The sequence below is a fragment of the Aythya fuligula genome, chromosome 2 (assembly GCF_009819795.1).
Source record: "Aythya fuligula isolate bAytFul2 chromosome 2, bAytFul2.pri, whole genome shotgun sequence".
Classification (NCBI taxonomy): Eukaryota; Metazoa; Chordata; class Aves; order Anseriformes; family Anatidae; genus Aythya; species Aythya fuligula.
The window spans coordinates 16,085,319-16,104,406 of NC_045560.1; the positions used below are offsets into that span (position 1 = coordinate 16,085,319).

At 37.9% G+C, this 19,088-nt stretch overlaps 1 protein-coding gene across 3 annotated transcripts in view; it reads left to right on the forward strand.

Annotated features, from left to right (window-relative positions):
• Positions 1 to 19,088, forward strand: part of ZNF438 (zinc finger protein 438) — a 46,413-nt gene that overhangs the window by 17,051 nt on the left and 10,274 nt on the right. For all 3 annotated transcript variants that reach the window (XM_032182645.1, XM_032182646.1, XM_032182647.1), the window contains exon 4: positions 11,027 to 11,083. In XM_032182645.1, the coding sequence (XP_032038536.1) occupies positions 11,056 to 11,083 (28 nt within the window). In that variant the 5' untranslated portion in view covers positions 11,027 to 11,055. The remainder of the gene's footprint in view (positions 1 to 11,026; positions 11,084 to 19,088) is intronic.

Consider the following 19,088-nt stretch of genomic DNA (forward strand, 5'->3'; position numbering starts at 1 on the left):
TATGAGCATGTTTGGGGGACACTTCATTAAGGACGTCCCATAGCCTTTGAAGCTTTGTGCCTTTAATGTTTTTCAATCAACAACCAGGGCGACAGATACAGAAATGAAAATGATATTGGCGAGGACTATTTGCACAATAAAATCAACATAAGATAAGTGAATGAAGGCAGTGAAGCAGGGCAGGTTAGAATTCAATTTATTCTTTTGCGTGTTTATCTGCGTGAAGGTTTTTTGTAATGAGCAGGCATGTTTCATCAGTAAGTAACGTGCTGACAGACGGCTATAAATCCTACAAAAAAAGATATTTAAGTAATTCATAGAACATGCTTATGCTTTGTCTGCAAAGCTTGTCCTGCACGCTACATGGCAAGTGGCTCACCAGTTTGAACAACAGATGCTGTTCCGTGCTGCTCCTGGATGCTAATCAATCATGCAATATCACCAAATCTGGATAAGCCCGTGGAAAATTTTTGTCTCTCTATATTTTCCAGTTGGTATTAGGAAATGTGTTTATACCAGGTTGTCTAAAATATATACTGTTTCATGCTCTAAAAATAAATACCAATACCCTTTGGCCCAGCAGTTGCTTTGTCAGTCAGATCAGACCTTTGGGAGCTTGAAACGAGGGAATTGGGGTGTTCCAGGCAGGAGAATCCTTCAAAGTGATGCGTCCGTTCCCAGAAGAGGAGATGGATGTGACTGTTTGAGCAAAGAATGCAGGCAGAACAGCTGAACTTCGCTGCTGGGGTCTGTATGTAGCAGTTTGGGTACAGCAGCAGGGAGGGAGGATGCTGCTGCCTCTGCTGTGCTCAGCACGCAGCTGGGAGGTTGCTTCTCTTGCTGCGATCTTCACCAGGGTTCTGCAGCTGTATCCAGTTCTTCAGCTGTGGAAGTTGAACCGGCCCTTAAATTTGCACAATAACTTTGAATAAATCGATTGTGTGTTGGGAATTCTTTTTTCGACAACAACGAATTACGCAGTGCTCTTTAATGCTATACTGGACCCAGCTGGGATGGAGTTAAGTTTCTTCAGAGCAGCCTGTACGGGGCTGTGGTTAGATCTGTGACCAAAACAACGCTGCCAACACAGCCGTGCTTTCGCATCAAGGCCTTCTCTGTTTCTCACACTGCCCTCCCAGTGAGTTGAGCGGAGAGGACACAACGGGGCAGATGACCCAAACTGGGCAGAGAGATGCTCCATGCCATGTAACATCATACTGAGCAATGAAAAGGGGGAAAAAGGGGAGCTTAGGGAGGCTGCCATCTGCTCAGGAACTGGCTGGGTGTCAATCTACCCATAGGAGGTGGCGAGTGATTGCTTTTGCATCACTTGTGTTGCTCTGTATCCTTCTCATTCCACTTCTTCACTTATTAAACGTTTTTTATCCCAACCCAGAAGTTTTCTTGCTTTTATTCTTCCTTTCCTCTTACTCGGTCCTACCAGCTGAGGAGGAAGTGAGTGCCTACTGGGATTAACCCACAACAGGTGCTTATCACAGAATTTATATACAACAGAACCTTTTAATTTTGCATTAAATTTGGAACTGTGAGTTTTGAGAGGGTGTCTCACTGAGCTTGTTCTAACTTGCAAAATTAATGTTGGATTCTTCCAATGCAGAATAGCTTATTATATGCTGAGGAAACAGAAAAGGGGGAATTCACATAGCATTAAGTTGCTTGTGCCAGTCATCAAGTGTGGTCTGTTAAGTTCTTCTTTCTGGTGAATGGCTTTTGGGAAACATAGGTTATAATTCCTGTTTGGACAGCATTTTTAATGTTCTGCATCATTAAGAAAATCCAGCGATTATAGTTGCATCTCTGGTTTTGGAAGTGTGTGGTGTTAAAGTCTAGGAGGCACTCAGCTCTCCAGAAAAAAGGTCCTTAACCCCAAAGCACCGTCTAGGTTAGCAATGCTGTAGACAAAGTTTGGGGGTGGAATCAGCATAGCATGAAAGCAGATGAAGCAGTTCTTAGTACAACCCCTGATCAGTTACCTGGGTTATTTTTCAGTGCAGTGCAATCTGCAAGGACCAGCTGTGCCTCCTTCAAAATAAGAAAACAAAATTTCCAGTACATAATTTTTACTAAGAGCTTTTTTGTTGAGTAAGACTATAAGACCTAGAAGTGTGTAGAATGTAGCCTGCTTCAGTGATAAGGTGATACCTCTTTTTGTGGAATCTAAAACAACCAAACCTCTTAAAAGTGATTAGCTGCTAGGCAATTTGAATTTTACCATACTGAGGATATGTACATACCACCTTGGCTTAGGTAATCTGTTGCCTGATCAGACACAGGTTTGCCTTCTCCGTTTGTCGTCTTTTCCACATAATGGCATGCTCCTTTTATTTTTCTTTTTTTTTTCCTGGCTCTGGAATGCTTGTTTTATGCAAGTCTGCAAATGAGACACACTGAAGTTGCTCTTAAAAAATGCACTGTATTTTCTGTGTGAGGGATGTTGCATAAACGTTATAAATGATTTTGTCAGGTAGGGAAGGTAGCTCTCTGAATGAAGCTGTCTAGCTGACTTTTTTTTAAGAAACTCCATAATGAGAATTCTTACAGAAACAACTGTAAATGAGGCTCACTTTATATACACGTAACACCATGGCAGAAGTTAGTACTATTCAGTGCTATTCAGCTCCGGAGCTGTCAAGTCAGAAATAACTCCATTATTTGAGTCAGGATTGCAAAGGCATTTCACCTTGCAAAGTTAGGAGTGGTGTTTTGCTTGCTGAATTTTTGTCAGCTATAGGTTATCTGTCCTCTAAGGAGAGCACTGACAACATCTCCAGACTGTAACTAACAAACCCCCTGTACAGAATCCTTCCTGAATGGCACAACAAGTTATATTCAGGATTCAGGGCAGTGTCCAAAGGACCCAAAATACCACAGTCAAAATAGAAGTGATCAAGGATTGATCGTTTCTCATTGAGTCTTGCCTAATTTGAGGGCCAGCTGTGATTCTGCTAAGACTTTCACGACATGTTTCAAGCTCCAGTCAGTCAGATTGTGCAGGTGATCGTGCTACGCTCAGGTCTTAATCCGTGAGCTATTAATGGCATTTTATGGCTTTGCTATCCGAGACATTCAAATACGTTTTGACTGCGCGAGTCCATTCTGAGGTATCAAATATCTCCAAAACATGTCAGGACTTCCAAATTAAGGAAACACAACACTTGCTCTCCTTGCTCTGTAATGCTGAAAGTTACAGCCCTGGTTGGTTATTTCTGTAATCTAAATTGATAATTAACAACATCCTAAAACTGAAGTTTCACCAGAGAAGTGTTACTAAGCTACCAGTAATAGTTTATTCCTCCACTGTCAAAACTGAGGGGGGGGGGTGGGGGGGGATGTCAAGAAAGTAGTATGTGGTTCAGTTTTCTTTTTCTTGCCTTTAGTAATCTTTACTTATTTTTGTTAGTACTTTCGTCCCACATTAACCTCGTTCTGCTCTTGGAAATAACCTGTTTATCTTTAGTGTACCAGTAAATAAAAAAAAAAGTGTACGTGGCACTATTACGAAGTTTCTTTTCTCTTTGCCACTCGTAAAGTCAAATTCTATTTAATCCTTCAACATAGAGTGAAATGCAGGAATTTTTGAGTACCTTTACAGCTAATTCTGAAGCGTGGTGAAAGCCTTGGAGCAGGAATTGCTGGAACAATCTGCCTTACATACATAGGCTCAGTGTTAACATAATTTTCAGGTCATCCTTTTTGTGGTCAAGTGGTAAATGTCATTTAATTTCTGAAAGGCATCTGTTGAGCTGGAGGTTTGCAAGACTCATCGTGACAAAGCCCTAAGCTCGGCGCTGACCCTGCCTTGAGCAGGGAGCCGGACTGGGTGACCTGCCAGGTCCCTGCCAGCCCGGATCATCCTGTGAGTACCGCTGTGCACAATGACACCTGTTTGTCTGGCCCTACATAAGCTGTGCTCCGACTGTAACACAGTCCCTGTTTAGCAGTTGTCATATTGTTTATCTGAAAAGAAAGCACAGGTACTGCAACAAATGCATAGTGGAAAATAAATGATGTGTTCTGTGCTTATTTGGCCAAAACAGTCGTTAATTGTGAACATCAATAAAGTCAAAAAGTCTCACAGTTTAATCAGTCATTGCAAGCTTGTGTTGTGGCTGAAAAATCATAATGGTGTACTGCAGTTCCACCATGAGTGATGTTACAAATTAATAACAGAACAGTAAGATACATAGATTCTGTCTCAGGAAACTGCATTATTGAGAACTGTGGCAAAACATCTTTGAGATTTGGACCAAAACAATAAATGGATACTTAGTTAAGGGCTAGGATACCACAGGGGGAAGCAGTAGAAGAAGGAATTGCTCAGTTTGAATTTTAAAGTAAACTCTGGAGTACTCATGGCCAAGTAAGAGTGCTAGATGTTTGTCTCTCTTGATTAAAAATAATAATAATAATAATTTGAATGTAAATTGTTAGAAATACTGACAATGTAGATTTCATGTACTAGCTTGCAAAAATGAGTTTTTCCAAGACTATTGTTTCCAGCTGCCCTCAGAATCAAGAACAAAGTGTACTGGGTTTTACTGATTCATCACTTCATATTTAGTTTCATAACAGTAAGATCCGGGGCTACTTTAAAATCAGAAGCCTTAACTTTATAATACACCATTATAGCAAAGGTGTCTCTCTACATACAGACTGCAGTTCGCAGTGTCCAAAGCAATACTACTGAGAAGTTATTTACTAATGAAAATATAAAATGGCAATCTGTGGAAATTTAGAGGAAAACAAAGCGTTATTTCTTGATGTTCTATGAATTGTCTCATGCTAGGCATAATAGCAACCTTGCTGTTCTTTGCTCTTTTTAATTTTTCACAATGCTGTTTTTTCAAATGGAAAATTGGGTAATTTGCAGTCGTAAAGACTGTTCATCTACGATTTATCCTGTCCACATTTCATAAAATGATCAACCGATATTGCTCCTTCGTTCAATTGATATTGCTATCTTCTCCCATGCACACTTTTGAAAAACTTTTGTAATAATTTTTCTCAGGTCCTTGAGCTTGCTCTCTTGGAAATGGTTATCATTGTAAAATAAGAATTACTGTGACTGCTGAGCTGTGTACAACAGTAAAAAAAATAAAAAATAAGAAATTAAATAAAATCATGGAGTGTCCTTGTTGCTAGCAGTGTATGCGCTAGTCTTTATTCGTGCAACTGAATAAGAAGTTGGTTTGAAAAGATTTCTTTCCTCAAGGAAAACAGTCACCTTCCTTTGCTTTTTCTCTTAAGCCAAAAGATGTAGCTGAAAGCTGAAGATGCGCTATATTGTTTTTTAAGTAAGCTTTTATTATCAACATGATACTATTGAAAGTAGCATGGAACCTGTTGTGTAGGCACGGTTCCACCCTGACAGATGGGCATAATGCAGGCGTGCCAGAAAACCATTATATAGACCACGTAACAGGGTATGAAGGGAAGAATTTTTGTCCAGGCATTCGGTGCATGTAAGGCTTGAAGTTGCGGAAACGTGCTCAGACTGGCCCATCACACAGGATGATCACAATTTTAAAAATAGCCTGGGATTAAGTTCTGATGGGTTCGTACTGGGAAAAATGACCAGTTGCAGCGAGGCTTCTGTTTCTTTTTGGCTGTCTGCTGAAGTCACCGAATGGTCCCAGCCAAAAGAATTCTGCTACAGACACACATTTCTCCCTGATTAATTACCTAGGTATGGAAACATAAGCAGTGTGTAATTTCTCTTGTAAGAAAGCTGCTGGTTTAGTGTGCGTAGATCTCTTTGGATATATAGTCGTAGGATGAGGAGCTACTGATATAGGATGAAATCCAGTTGTGAAAACACAATTAAAATAGAAAATTTTGAATAAGAACAGGTAAGACTTCTGTGACTGAAGACTTGGATAGTGAAATGCAGAATATTTTTGCAGGTTTTCAGAAATGCAAATAACCTATTGCCTAGCTATTGTCATTTTGGCCTTTTTTCTCTTTTAAACAAATTGGCTTAATGCCTTGCATTTGATTTATAAAGTAGCCAAGCACTGTAGGCTTTTGGCAAAAACAGTTGCTTGAACAAATGCCTTTGTGTGTTACACCAGTCAAGTGTTGTGTGTGTCATTTTTATTTCCTCAGTGTTTTTGTCATATTTCATAGCTTCAATGGTTTAATCTTACTTCAGGTCTAACTCAACCTTTAAATACTTACAGATGTTGCTAGATTTCCTGGAAGCTATTACTAATTCATACTTTCTGGGGAACTTGGTTTTTAAAAAGTTTCAAAATTTTGGGAAATAATGATTGAATGGAACTGTCATTTACAAGATGGCACAGTATGGGAAAGAACAGGTGTGAAAAATGAAGTGAATGAAATTGCTTTTTAAATATAATTTGACATTTCATGGGCTTCTGTTAGGAGAACATGTTTTCTAAACTGTGTTAAATATTTAATTCTTTCTTTTTGGCTAAGTGTTTTCCTTCTGCAATGAAATTACATAATATTATTTAACTAATGCTTCTTTACAAATTTTAATTTAAAAACTAGGCATGTAATTAAGCTTAATATGAAATTATAAGATTTGAGTTAATGCTTTCTTCTGGTACCTGAACTAATGTTCAGTGCATCAGAAGGTATAGTCATCATCGAGAAGCTTTGTTCTTTTAACAAAAGGTACCAAAAATAAATTCAGTTAGGGTCACAGCGGTTTAGTTTAATACTGTTATGATAATAAGTACTGTAATTACTTTCAGATAGTTCTCCCTTCCCAGAGGATGAGATTTTTAGTTTTGATGCCTGCTTAAAGCATGAGAATGACAGTAAAATTAATGTCATAACCTTTACAGCCTATTTATCATTTTCTCTCTAGTATCCTAAAGGATTTTGTGTAACATCTAAAATAAATGTCCCAGTATGGACAAGCATCAAATTAGGTTAATTGGGTTCACCTGATATTCAGAGCCAGCGTGTCTATCAGGACACCAATTTCATATAAAAGACCTGTGGGTATCTTTCTGTGAAGATTACTTTTAAATTACTACACGCTCTGTTTCCTTTGATTGTTAAAGACCAATTTACAGGGTAGTTCTAAGATTTTTTTTTTCAGTTTATTTGATATTTTTGTTTCTTCTGGTATCTATCTTTTCTTTCTATGGTAACGTAAGGAGTAGTAAGTAGCTTGATAGCTTATTTTGTGGCATTAAATTTTTCAATTCTGTTCAACTTTAACTCCGCTTGCTTGAAAATCTTGGTAGTAGATTTTTATCTCTGACCCATCAACAGCAGATTCCAAAGGAACAATGTTGAGCTCTGGAGTGCTGCAGTTAGATTATTTTTATATTGTCCTATTGTAGGGTTACAAGCTGAACAAAACAGATTTTAAGATTATATAGAATTTTTAAGTTTTATCATGGGGTTAGGTGGGGTAAAATTGATGGTAATGCCATATAGAAATACTCAATATCATCTTCCGTATTTGAAAAGAACTGGTATTGGAATCATATGAGTGCTACAAAGTCCATTAATAAACAAGGAAGACTGTAAGAATGATTTTAATTTCATTATTCCCTAAAAGCAATGGGATATCCTGAAGCAGTGGCCAACATACAACCTGTTTGGGACGTACAAGTGTAAAATAGATACAAAATTCAGTTAATAAGTTTGTTTTTAAAGGTTAGCTCTTTTTTGAACATCAACATGTTTTGTAGGGGAGGTAGGCGTTGCAAGGTAGACTTGTAAGCAAATGAAAAAAAGTTCTGCTGAGGCCAGGTATCGGTAGCTGTACAGATGTCGTACCCTGAAATTTCTGAACTGTTCATTCAGAATTCCAGAGCATTTTGATACAGCAGGACACATGTAGGGCACCGCCAAATGTGTTTAGACATTGAGTAGCTGTTAAACATTTCGCAACCTGACTGAAAAATGTCAGAATCTGTCAATGAGAGAGGAACACTTATTGCTGTATTTATAGTACACCTCTGGTGGGATTGGTTGCCAGGCTAGCGTTAGTTGGTGATCAGAAAGACGGCATCCCTGCTGGTTCAAAAAATAAAAAATAATGTAATCATGTAAAATCCATGCTGGTCCCTGGAAGTGTTTTCCCATTCCCAGTTTCCATCGGTGCGGCCTGTCCATTCCTGCAGGTTCAGAGGAGCTTGTGCCGGTGGTAGCAGGGCACCAAACTGCCTCCAGCTGAGCCGAACCCTTCGTGTGCTGCATCTGCCCGACGAGAGGCTGGCGGCTTAAGCACCACGGACAGAGGCCCGCTGAGCCTCCTGCTCCTGCACAGCAGCAGAGCCGCTGCCAGGAGATGCTGGCCGATGGGCAGGAGCTTCTTTGCATGTGCCTCAGCACAGAGGATGTGGGCACCAAAAAGCATCGCCTGTTTGCTGTGTGAGAGGTCTCCCCGGAGCAGCCACACTCAGTTTTCTTTCATGCTTTGGTATTGGGCTTCCTAGAAACAGCCTTGGTTTCGCCTCTTCTGTACTTCACTGTTGCCTACAGAGCCATCGTCTACGGCTGGGAACCTCAACGTTTGCATGGTAGTAAGGAAACATCATCAAGTCTTATTTTTGTTTGGTAATTGCTTCAGAATTGGTATTTACTCTTGTACTTAACCCAAAACAACCTTTTTGTACTTACGCTCAGAAGGGGGCTCTTGAGTGCGCATCTGGGAAGTCCTTTGTGTAGGATCATGCTGGCTGTTAGATTGGCCAGGAAAATAAGCAAACGCCACGGCCTCACAGCTGGGTCTGCTCATGGGGAATGGTGGGGATGTGTGCTGGTAGGAAGTCCTTGATCCAAACAAACCCCAAAGCTTTTTGAGCTCCATCTGTGTCAGTGGACTTGTCTGCTAACTTTCCAAAGCCTCCGAGTGCACCAGGAGGACTGGAGTTGTGTACTCTGTGACTCCTGTCTCTAACATGCTTGTCATGTTCAGTCAAACCAAACCATGACACAGCCGTTCCAAAAGCCAGAACATTTTATGACAAAGAAAATCTTAGTAGATAATAACATAATTTTACATTGTAATTATATTACCTTACGTCTTTCATTCTTGACTGTTAAATCACACTGGAAAGAAATAGCCAACTCTTAAGTGACTGAGTGGTCGCTTGATCTAATGCTCTATTATGTTACAAACTGTGTATCAATTACCGTGATAAGAACCAATGTCAGCCTCAAGAGAGGTGGCAGCGTAATGTTTGCTTCACGAATGCAAGCTAACATTCATTGTAGCATCCATGGAAGATTCTGCTTATCAGTCTGATACAGGGAATCCTTGCAGTCAGATGTTACTCAGAGGGTGGTGAGGCCCTGGCCCAGGCTGCCCAGAGAAGCTGTGGATGCCCCATCCCTGGAGGTGTTCAGCGCCAGGCTGGATGGGGCTTTGGGCAACCTGGGCTGGTGGGAGGTGTCCCTGCCCATGGCTTGCAACTGGATGGGCTTTAATGTCCCTTCCAACCCAAGCCACTCTGATATTTGAAGAAAAATAGTTGGTTAGTCCTATGTTGTCTGTGCATCTTCAGAATGTGTTTTAATGTTAGAATTCGTGGCGTCTCCTCTTCTGCTTTAACAGGGATGTTGAGTTACAAGAAACCTCAGTTAGCTGTACCCAGGCTTAAAATATGGAGAGTGCATGTAAACAGTTCAGAGAAACACTTGGTTTAAAATTCAGGTGTGGTTTGCATGAGGTATAGGCATAATGGGATCCATACTGACACATAATTTTTGAAAACTGATTCCATTGTCCTATTTTTACAGGAACCCAGCCTTTCTCAAGGGGTACAAAATGCTGATTTCTTTTAATGGAACTTTTTGTTTTTGCTTTCCAGTTTTATGAATGAACCAGTTTAGCATCTGAAAATGTATTATTATTATTATATAGCAGTAGTTGGCTATTTCCTTTTTGAGAGTACAGGACAGAATTGTTGAAGAAAAAGGTATTAGTGGCACATAAATGCAGTCTTAGTATGTGTATTGACTTAAATATATTTTGAAAATTAAACTGAAGGCTGAATTAGTACAGAACTGCTGAACACGCGGGTTCCAAGTTTACTTTGTTCAGTTGGATAATCAAAAGATTAGTGTGGAAATGAGTCATTGCTCGTGATCCCTGCGCTTCAGCAGAAGCTGCTAATACCCAGAAATTACCACCATTTGAATAAAGTTTGATCGCTCTAAGATATTTGATCTGCAAGGTAAACATGTAGCATTATTGCTTGAAATATCATATGTGGTGACATTACATTTGCATTGTGTATTACAGGATGCTAACAGTAACTAAAAAATTGTCAATCTTCATGAAAAAAAGAGAGCAGTCAGAAAAAACTGTATACTAAATTAATCAAATTACTTTTCAGCGTTGTTATGCAATGGATTTGTGTTTTCTTCTCTGTTGTCTCTGATTATGCTGTGTAAGGCTTGGATGTCACACACCTGGTATAATGTTGAACATTTCATTGGATAAATGAACGAAATGAAAGTAAGCTAAATTATCGCCTGCAAATATTGGCGTTTCACACCAAGTTCAAAACATATTTGCTAGGGCATTCAAGGAGGTTTTTTTGTTGTTGTTTTTTATTGATCCAGAAATGTACTTTCTGTGTCAGAATTAATTTGAGTTGTTGACGCCTTCCTCAAGCACTAAATTGAGTTAAGAAAAAGTATGAAAATGCAAAAGAAAACGTTACATTAAAAGTTTTCCTTACAGTGGTAAGTTTTCTTTTTTCTGCAGTGCTTTTAAAACTAGTTTGAGACCTCAAAGTAAGAATGCAAGGTTTTCTTTATTTATCACTATAGTAAAGTTCTCTAAATAACATTTAAATAAACCCCAAAACTTATATATATGAAAATAAATAACCTCCTTGCATGTGATTTGTTCTCTCTATATTCAAACTGGAGCATGACCCCCCAAAAAAAAAGTTTTCTCCAAAATTTATTACTTTTTGCGAGTTTGTTCATACTTTAATATTAGTAATTTTCTTTAGTTTCTAAAAATGTATCAAAACTTCTAATTATCTCTGTTTCTTCTTTCCAGGAAAGCTGTCATATCTAGTAGAGGGCATAATGCAGAATCCGTTAACTTTTTCTGCAGGTATAGTATACTTCCTATTCCTTTTGAGAAATTAGACATTTGTCATTCAAAATATGGAAGAATAATATCATCATTAATAAATGCCTAAATAATAGGCATAAGTGATGCCTACTGTTCTAGCCTTATTTGGGTTTTAAGAAACCAAAGCTCTTATGACTAAGCTGTTATAAGTAATACTTACCACTTTAAACAATTTCAGTAGCTAAGATTGTTTTGTTCTTTGCTAATTGTTGTTACTACCTCTAGTTGAAACTTTAACTATATAACTCTGGTTCTTGTTTGAGCAGAATTAATTATTCAGGTTTTATTACAATTTTTTATCCTTATATGTTTGAAAGTCATTACATTTCACCGTCATACAGTGGGGGTTAGATCTGCGTGCAAATTATGCTTTAAAACTAACACATACAAGAAATGATTAACTTATTTTTAGATTCTAAATGTATTTTCTCCAGCATTCCTATCCTTATTTCTTGTTTTCAACTACGTTTCTTCTGTTTTGTCTCTTCAGAAGTCACCTTCTGTTGATGCACATTTCAGTAGAGTTAGTGTCTGGAATTTTTCCCATGTTACTAATGAGGATATTTGCACTGCAATATACAAGCCTCTAAATAAATGTTTGGCCATAACTATAATTTCCTTTCCCTGTTGTTCTTTGTTGCGGTGCTGATGTTTAAGTATGATTTTTAACTTGATGTCATTTTTATGATAATTCTTAAATGTAAGTTAATGTTTGGTGTTTACGACGTCAGCTCTAATGGACCCTTCAGAACCATTTTAGGCTGTCAGTTAGGTTTCCATTGTTAGTACTTACGTTAATGAAGACAAGCACTCTATATTACTTATCTGGAAGCTTGAGCTTTTGCTGCCATGCATGCTAATACTTTACCTGTTTCGCAAAGGCTGAGCGTTTTTCTGATAATGCAATAATTCTGAGGAAGCTACTCCAGGAGGATGCCATGTGAATTGATCTCTGATGTAGTCCTGTGCCTAATGGGACCATTCGTTCAAGAGAAGCAGTACGTACTGTCGTGTAAAGCCATCCAGCCTGCGGTGCAGGGTCTACAACCACGTGCTTGTGACTGAAATCCTTGATTCTAATACTTAAAAGCTTTATTCTTCCCATAAATAAAAGGAATTTGACCCATGTAGTCAATCTGAAAGCTATCTATATGTTGAAGTAATTTCTAAAAACAGGAGAATTATAGACTGTGAAGCTGTTGGCATACTTGAAACTGATGAATCATATGCTCCAAGGTTTTTAAAGAAAAATGTATCCTTTTTTAAAGAAAAACCCACTCCAGTTACTATCCTGTTACCCACTTTCACCCAGAGTGAATGATAAGAGCCATGTTCTAAACTTTGGAAGTGGAGGGTTGTGTTGGAAATTGTAACCAGATCCTAACCAAGAGCTATATCACTGTGAAATTATTATATTTACAAATATATTAGTATATTTCTTGTATTCTGTGACTATCACTCTTTTTGTCCTTGTATGAAGCATAACCCTTGCTTCTTTAAATGTTATGACACTGAAAATATTGAGGCTATTAACAATTTATAATGATTTATGTGCAACAATAACATCGGTACATTTCTTACAAATAAAAGGTTTGAAAATGAATGGCATTGGAAGTAGAACCTATCCATCAGCTAGTTACATTCAGGATAGCGTTTTTGTCAGCCTTTCTGTACCGTGAGTGCTTGTTATTTTTCAGTTGAGTGTGGAAGTAATGGTTAGTGCAAGTTCTTTGAGTGACAACATAAACCCTTCGCTGCTGCCATTTGTCATGTAATAGCAGGAGTTCTGTCATTTGATACGCACCCCTTCAGGACATGGATTTTCCTCCACTTAAAATAATTGTATAAGGTGATGATCATGTACACAATGATCAAGTGAAACACTGCAAAGAGATGCACTTTTCTGAGTAATGATAAATATTTAACTTCTGAGATCTCATAATTGCTAGGAAAAAATTTCAATCATCATGGAAATGTATCCTGTCATTCACACCCATGTTGATATTTGCTTTTGAGCAAGTGCTGGGGTTTTTTATCTTGCTCTGTAATGACACAAAATACTATTGAGCCTTAGAGGACTAAAATACCTTTGGATGAATGGCTCTGTCAGATTTATAAAACGCTTCTAAATGATTCTAATGTGAAATAATTGTGTATATTGTACAATTATGCAAAATGAAGGCTGTCCTGGTTTATCTAGGAACTGATTTAATACTTTTTTTTTTTTTAGTATACATTGAAAGAGTGTGCTAACAGGCTGATGGAGTTTTGCTCCTTATATATATTTATTTTAATAAAAAAATCATTATATTAAGAAGTCATTGTATAGGTTAATACACCATATATCAGTGTTAGTATGGTCTTTTGGTGCTAGAAGATCTCAAACTTCAATTAACCATGTAAATGTGTTTTCTTAGCATCAACTCTCACTTTGCTGGAACCCCTGCTGCCTTTTTATCATTAACATAAATGCAGGTGCAAATAGCATTTATGCACTTTGATAGAAAGCAGTTGGAGACATTTCACTGTGGGACACGACACTTTCAGATTGTGTACATCTGTTCAAATAATGTATCCAAGCCAGTGACATGAATGCAAGGATAAAAACATCTGCCCCTGAGACCATTTGCCATACAGCAGATGCTTACATCTTTTATGCAGATGGTTTGTGTGATGAGCTGAGTAATGATGAAAGCAAGGAAGTTTGACAAAGATTTCAGGGTATTGCTTGGGATGAGAAATATGTTGGTAACAGTGGTTTATTTTCAGATGTTTGTGGAAAAAAAAGCATCTGTTATATTTACTGGTGTGTTTAGTAACACAGACATATTTAGGGTATTAACTAGATTAAAACAATCACTAAACTATTAAAAAAAAACAATTTTGCAGAAGAATTATGCCACAGCTACAGAAGATAGTTTAATTTTAACAGGAAGCCTTAAAGCTTTGCGTTAAGATTTTCACACGTTCTCAAGGTTATACAAAACATTGGGTGAAAGGTTCGCACAGTAGAATATTTTGCCATGCTAATAGCGCTTTGGAAGGTTGTATAAAGGCTGTGTCTTAAGATTTCGTGACATTTGGGATTTTCAGTAGAAGCCATATTTAGTGTCACAAAATAATTAGATCTGTAGGCTAGCCTACAGGTTTGAAAATTACCCTAGGCTACTTGACATGAGTTGCACACCTAAATAAATAAATAAATGAAACCCCACTGGCTCAAATAAACTTCAGTGCTTACCACAGACTTGCCCAGCTCTAGGGATGGATGGAGGCAGCTTTGTGTTAAGTCCGACTCCCTCTGCTGGACTCGTGCAACCAGGGTCTCCTTTTGTTCACAAGAGCCGTCTCGTTGCTTTCAGCACAGTGAGCGCTCCAGCTAAGCATGAATTCAGTTTGGAATTTAATCTGAAATTTCTGCACACAGCAAACGAAGGATGTCGTCTTTGGCCCACCTGCCTAGTGACTACGCTCCTGTTTTAATTCCATTGCGTGGTGGCACCCATCAGAAGTGCTTGCTGATGCAGTATCACTTAGCAATGTATTCAGTCAATTCCTTTACAGCACGGCCAGTGTGGGCTGTTGAGAACCAGTGCTGCCTTACGGAACACAGGAGCTAGGATGGGCAAGCATAGTAATGTCAAAAAGCATTGCAATTTGAATTACTCACGTAGGGATTAAAAAAAAAAAAGCATTCAGGTGCTGTAATTTAAATATTTTCTGCTACATCCTACTGCCAGAAAGACCACATTCAGCTTCTGCAGCAAGTGATAATGTTGCGTCATGGAAAGTAATGTCTTAGTCAGGAGGACCATTGTCTTCCTGAAGATGTTTGTTTCATTTGCTTTACAGGGCTTGTTTGTCTTTGGGGAAAAAAAACAAAACACCAACAATCCATATCTGTTTAAAGGATCCTGGAGATCCTCTAAAGATTAAAACAAAAATAAAGATTAGTGGAATTGATGACAGGTGGCAATGTTTTTTTGCATATTTCAGCCAATGTCACAGAGTCATCTTCTGGAGAAATTTTGATTGTGGAAAAAAAAGAAGAGAGGGGACACCTAGACCAAATAAACCCTTAGAGATTTTCCATTCAAAAAGTTAAATGGCTCTGGTCATTTTCAAAAGAAATGAACTGTTTACAAAATCCCTCAGAATCTACTCTCCAACAATCATCTAAGTTTAACGTGTGCTGTATTCTGGTCATTTATTGGCGGAATAATATCTGTTCATACTCAAAGATTGAAAACAGACCGGGCCCTGTCTGATCATCTTCAGTGAGCGATCACTTTTCAAGGTTTGTAATACAGAAGTCACCATACAGATGCTTTTAGTGTCTCAAGTAATATAAGTTTGCTCTACAGGCAATCCATAAGACAAAGTGATGAATTAATCATTTGTATTGTCTTACACAGGGCTGTATTCGGAAATAAAGACTCTTGATTTTCACATAAAAATTGATATTCTAAAAAATGAGTAACAATTTCACTCTTGTGCTCTCCATTTGAACATCAGTATTTGGGAATTAAAAAAAAAAGAGTTTGTGGAATAAGAATCTTAATTCCCTTTCTGAAATCAGAAGTAGGTGTTTTCTGTCCCGTGGAGGGAAAGGAGAAGGGTTGAGCTCCCAGTAAGAAGATTGATTCTGGTCTCAGTGTATTTGAAAGGGGAGCAAGAGTCTAGTCAGAAGATGTTTCATGACTTATTCATAAAATGGTTTTACTTGACCTTTTTGTGCTGCATAGTTTCTGAAGAATTCTGTCTTCATTTTTTTTTTTTAAATCAGACCTGGTCATTAATGTTTCCTGCACTTAACGAAAAAATAAAGTCTATTAATTACCACTTACATTAGGCATATCGGGATTTTGTCCAGGTTGATGACATCTTGATAGTCATTTTAAAAAGTATTTTACATCTGACATGAACTTCACAATGAGAGTTACTGTTTAGATCTGTATCTTTCTTGACGCTCACTTAAAGAAATTTCAACTGGCAGTTCTCCCGGAAAGTAATACTTAAAAATCCAGTTAGTCTTCTGAAACTAATGTTTGTGCCCACCTCTTAGAGTACCTAATTAATATTGACAATGCGATTGAAAGTTTATGAATTACGAGCTTATGACCAGTGATTGCATCCCTCCCTTTATCTGTTTTCTGAACAATTAGTTCCCCCAGGTGGTTGCATCGCTGAAGCCTGGCTTCACAGATCTACAGGGATGCTATCCTCCACTGAATGTCAGGACTGGGCAAAAAGAGCAAAGATAGAACACTGGAACTGCATTACTACCAAAATCATTTCTTTTCTGCTTAACTGAGCCATGTCAGAGCAGCATGGTTGCTGGATAACACACTCTAGGTTTGACATGGTTGATTACTGAAACTAGTTTAGAGGCATATGGAAGCAGAAACACGCTCTCTCTGATGATGTGCGTATGAAACAGCATCTCTCAGAAAAGGTGTTCTCTTCCTGAACAGAGGAGACCCAATGTTTTAATCTTTGATGTTGGTTTTTGTTTGTTTGTGGTTGAGGAGGCTGGGTACCATTGCAGCCCGTAGATTTATCCACACAAACGTTATTCTCAAATGTTTATTGCGTTAGAGAGAAAAAGGTATGTGTGATTTTGTCAGCTGCAGATAAAGTTACTACAAATAACAGATGCTTTACGTCTAGCTCTTCATGGCAGTTTTTCTTTCTCGATACAAAAATATTGTGATCTATTTAAAATCTATTAATTATGTTAACCGTGGTATGAAATCTGTAACTTATAAATTGAAAGACTGTCTTCAAAAAAAAAAAACAACACTAAAGGAAAGCTTTTGAATTTCCCAAACACAGTATGAGAGGTGTTAAAAGAACATACGGATCTGTTAATAAACGGGTTTAAAATTAATTGCAAATGAGTGTTTAAAAATCTGTTACGCATGTTCTGACATTTAGGAAAGACTTCAAGACTTTATGCCTTTATACAGTAGCACATAAATGGCTTTTTTATAAGAGGTTGTGTTATAAGAGGTTATAACGTAAGAGTTATGTTTTTGCCCACGTTTTGCATAAGATGTTGTTTTTGAATATTGATTTACCCAGATGTGGGTTATCAATTTACATTAAAACCCAAAGTTTACCTTAAAGCTGTTGGCCGCTAGCTGTTCCCCACAGAAATAGTTTTTTTCTGCAAACTTTAAAAGTTACCTGTGTTGGAATAATACAAAGAGGTAAATGTTCAAGACTGCTACAGAACATTTAAACCCTACAGTGAGAAATCCCAATCTATGAGAAATGCAAAACAATTTTATTAGTATTGTTGCTAGTGCTGCTAATACAGCATCTAGATGCAATAATTTTTTGTTTCGTTAACTTTTGGTTAACAGATCTGCTCTGCATAGTTATTGTTTCACATTACACTTTTCCTTAAGGACAGGGGCACAGCGGCCAAGATGCTGGTGAGACTATTGGCAGAAAGAAATCGTAAATCATCAATCAACTCCTTTGTGTACATTCAAACACAAAGGAAAACAGTTCTGGGAATACAGAATGGATTACTGTTTTTTTCTCCATCTTTTTTTTTTTTTTTTTTTTTGGTATAAATTATGTCAGGTACTAATTTAGTGAAAAGTAGATCTGTATAAACACTGGCATTTATTGAGATGTGGTTGCTAGTGCAACAAGGATCTCTGTCAGGAGAAAAAAAAAAGAATTAGGAAACCAGAGAACTTCCCTAAATATGAACCCATGTTCTTGGATCACTGCGTGAACTCTCTCCAACATGACTACCAGTGTTTATGCCAAAAATCAATTTAGCTTATTCCCACATTTGAAAAATGTTGAATGTCCACGTTAATGAAGTTAATGGCAGAAAATGTTTTTATTTTGCAACTTTATTGCCGAAACACTCTCTTCTGCTCAGGAGAATCTTTTGCAGACTACGTAAGGAATCCAGGCAGCGTCCCACTACTCTTTGAATTTCTTGAAATGGACTGAAACGCATTTGGAAAATAATAAACTCTGCAGAGTTTAAGGCAAAGAAGGCCTTTCTAAATGGCAAAATGCTTAGTGCACAACTAGCAAACTGTATGGAAGCTAAAACCAAAAATAATTACATATAGCCCTAAGAGGTCTCATTTTCCCTTCCAGAATTATAACAAGCTCTTTTCATCCTGCTCCTCCTCTGGTATGCCAGGACACGTTTTCTGGATGTATTTGTACATTCTGTGTCTTAGTCTTGGTGCGAATGATGTACCGTGGTTTTCCAGCCTTGTGTTAGAACACTTAGGTTGTTTATTTTTCTAATTTATTTTAAATTGCGTAAAAGGCCTCCTATGTAGACGTAATTATATGACTCATTAAAAATCAAGCACTAAAAGATGAGAAATAGAAGATACAAGATTATCCCCGTGGTTTAAATGCTTCTCCTCTCCAAATCACATGTAACAGTAATGTTCCTCACCCATTTATGCCTGCTTAAAATTCCCTACCACAGCCTGAATCCTTGCCCTAGACGCCTTCCAAATCTTATTTCTAGGTTTCTTCTCCTTTTCCTGCTGCCCCTCTCTAGATTCTAGTTTCTTTCATGCTGTGTGAGCCCAGCAATTAAGAGCTAATGAGAGAGAGGCCATTACTTTGTTTACAGCTTGGGGTTTTGGGCCCAAAGCTATAGTTGTAGGAAAAAAAAACATCAGCCTGAAGCAGGACCGCGTTCAATAGAAGGGAGTGATCGGACAAGTTAGGTGCTAGGTGTATCTATTGAACCTATGCCAAGAGCTTACAACTTGGGCTGAAATTGGGCAGTTTTTCAGAAAGATGTGTCAAATGTAAGGTCTTTCTCTAATTCAAAATTACTAGAATTTTTAAAAAATGTTCTTGTACCTATGGATGGCTGACATTTTCTGTTAAAATGAATTTTAATGAAGGATCTGAGGCAAAAACACATAATGGAACTTTCTACCCAGATGGTCAATATTTGGCAAAGAGAAACAACTGAATGTTG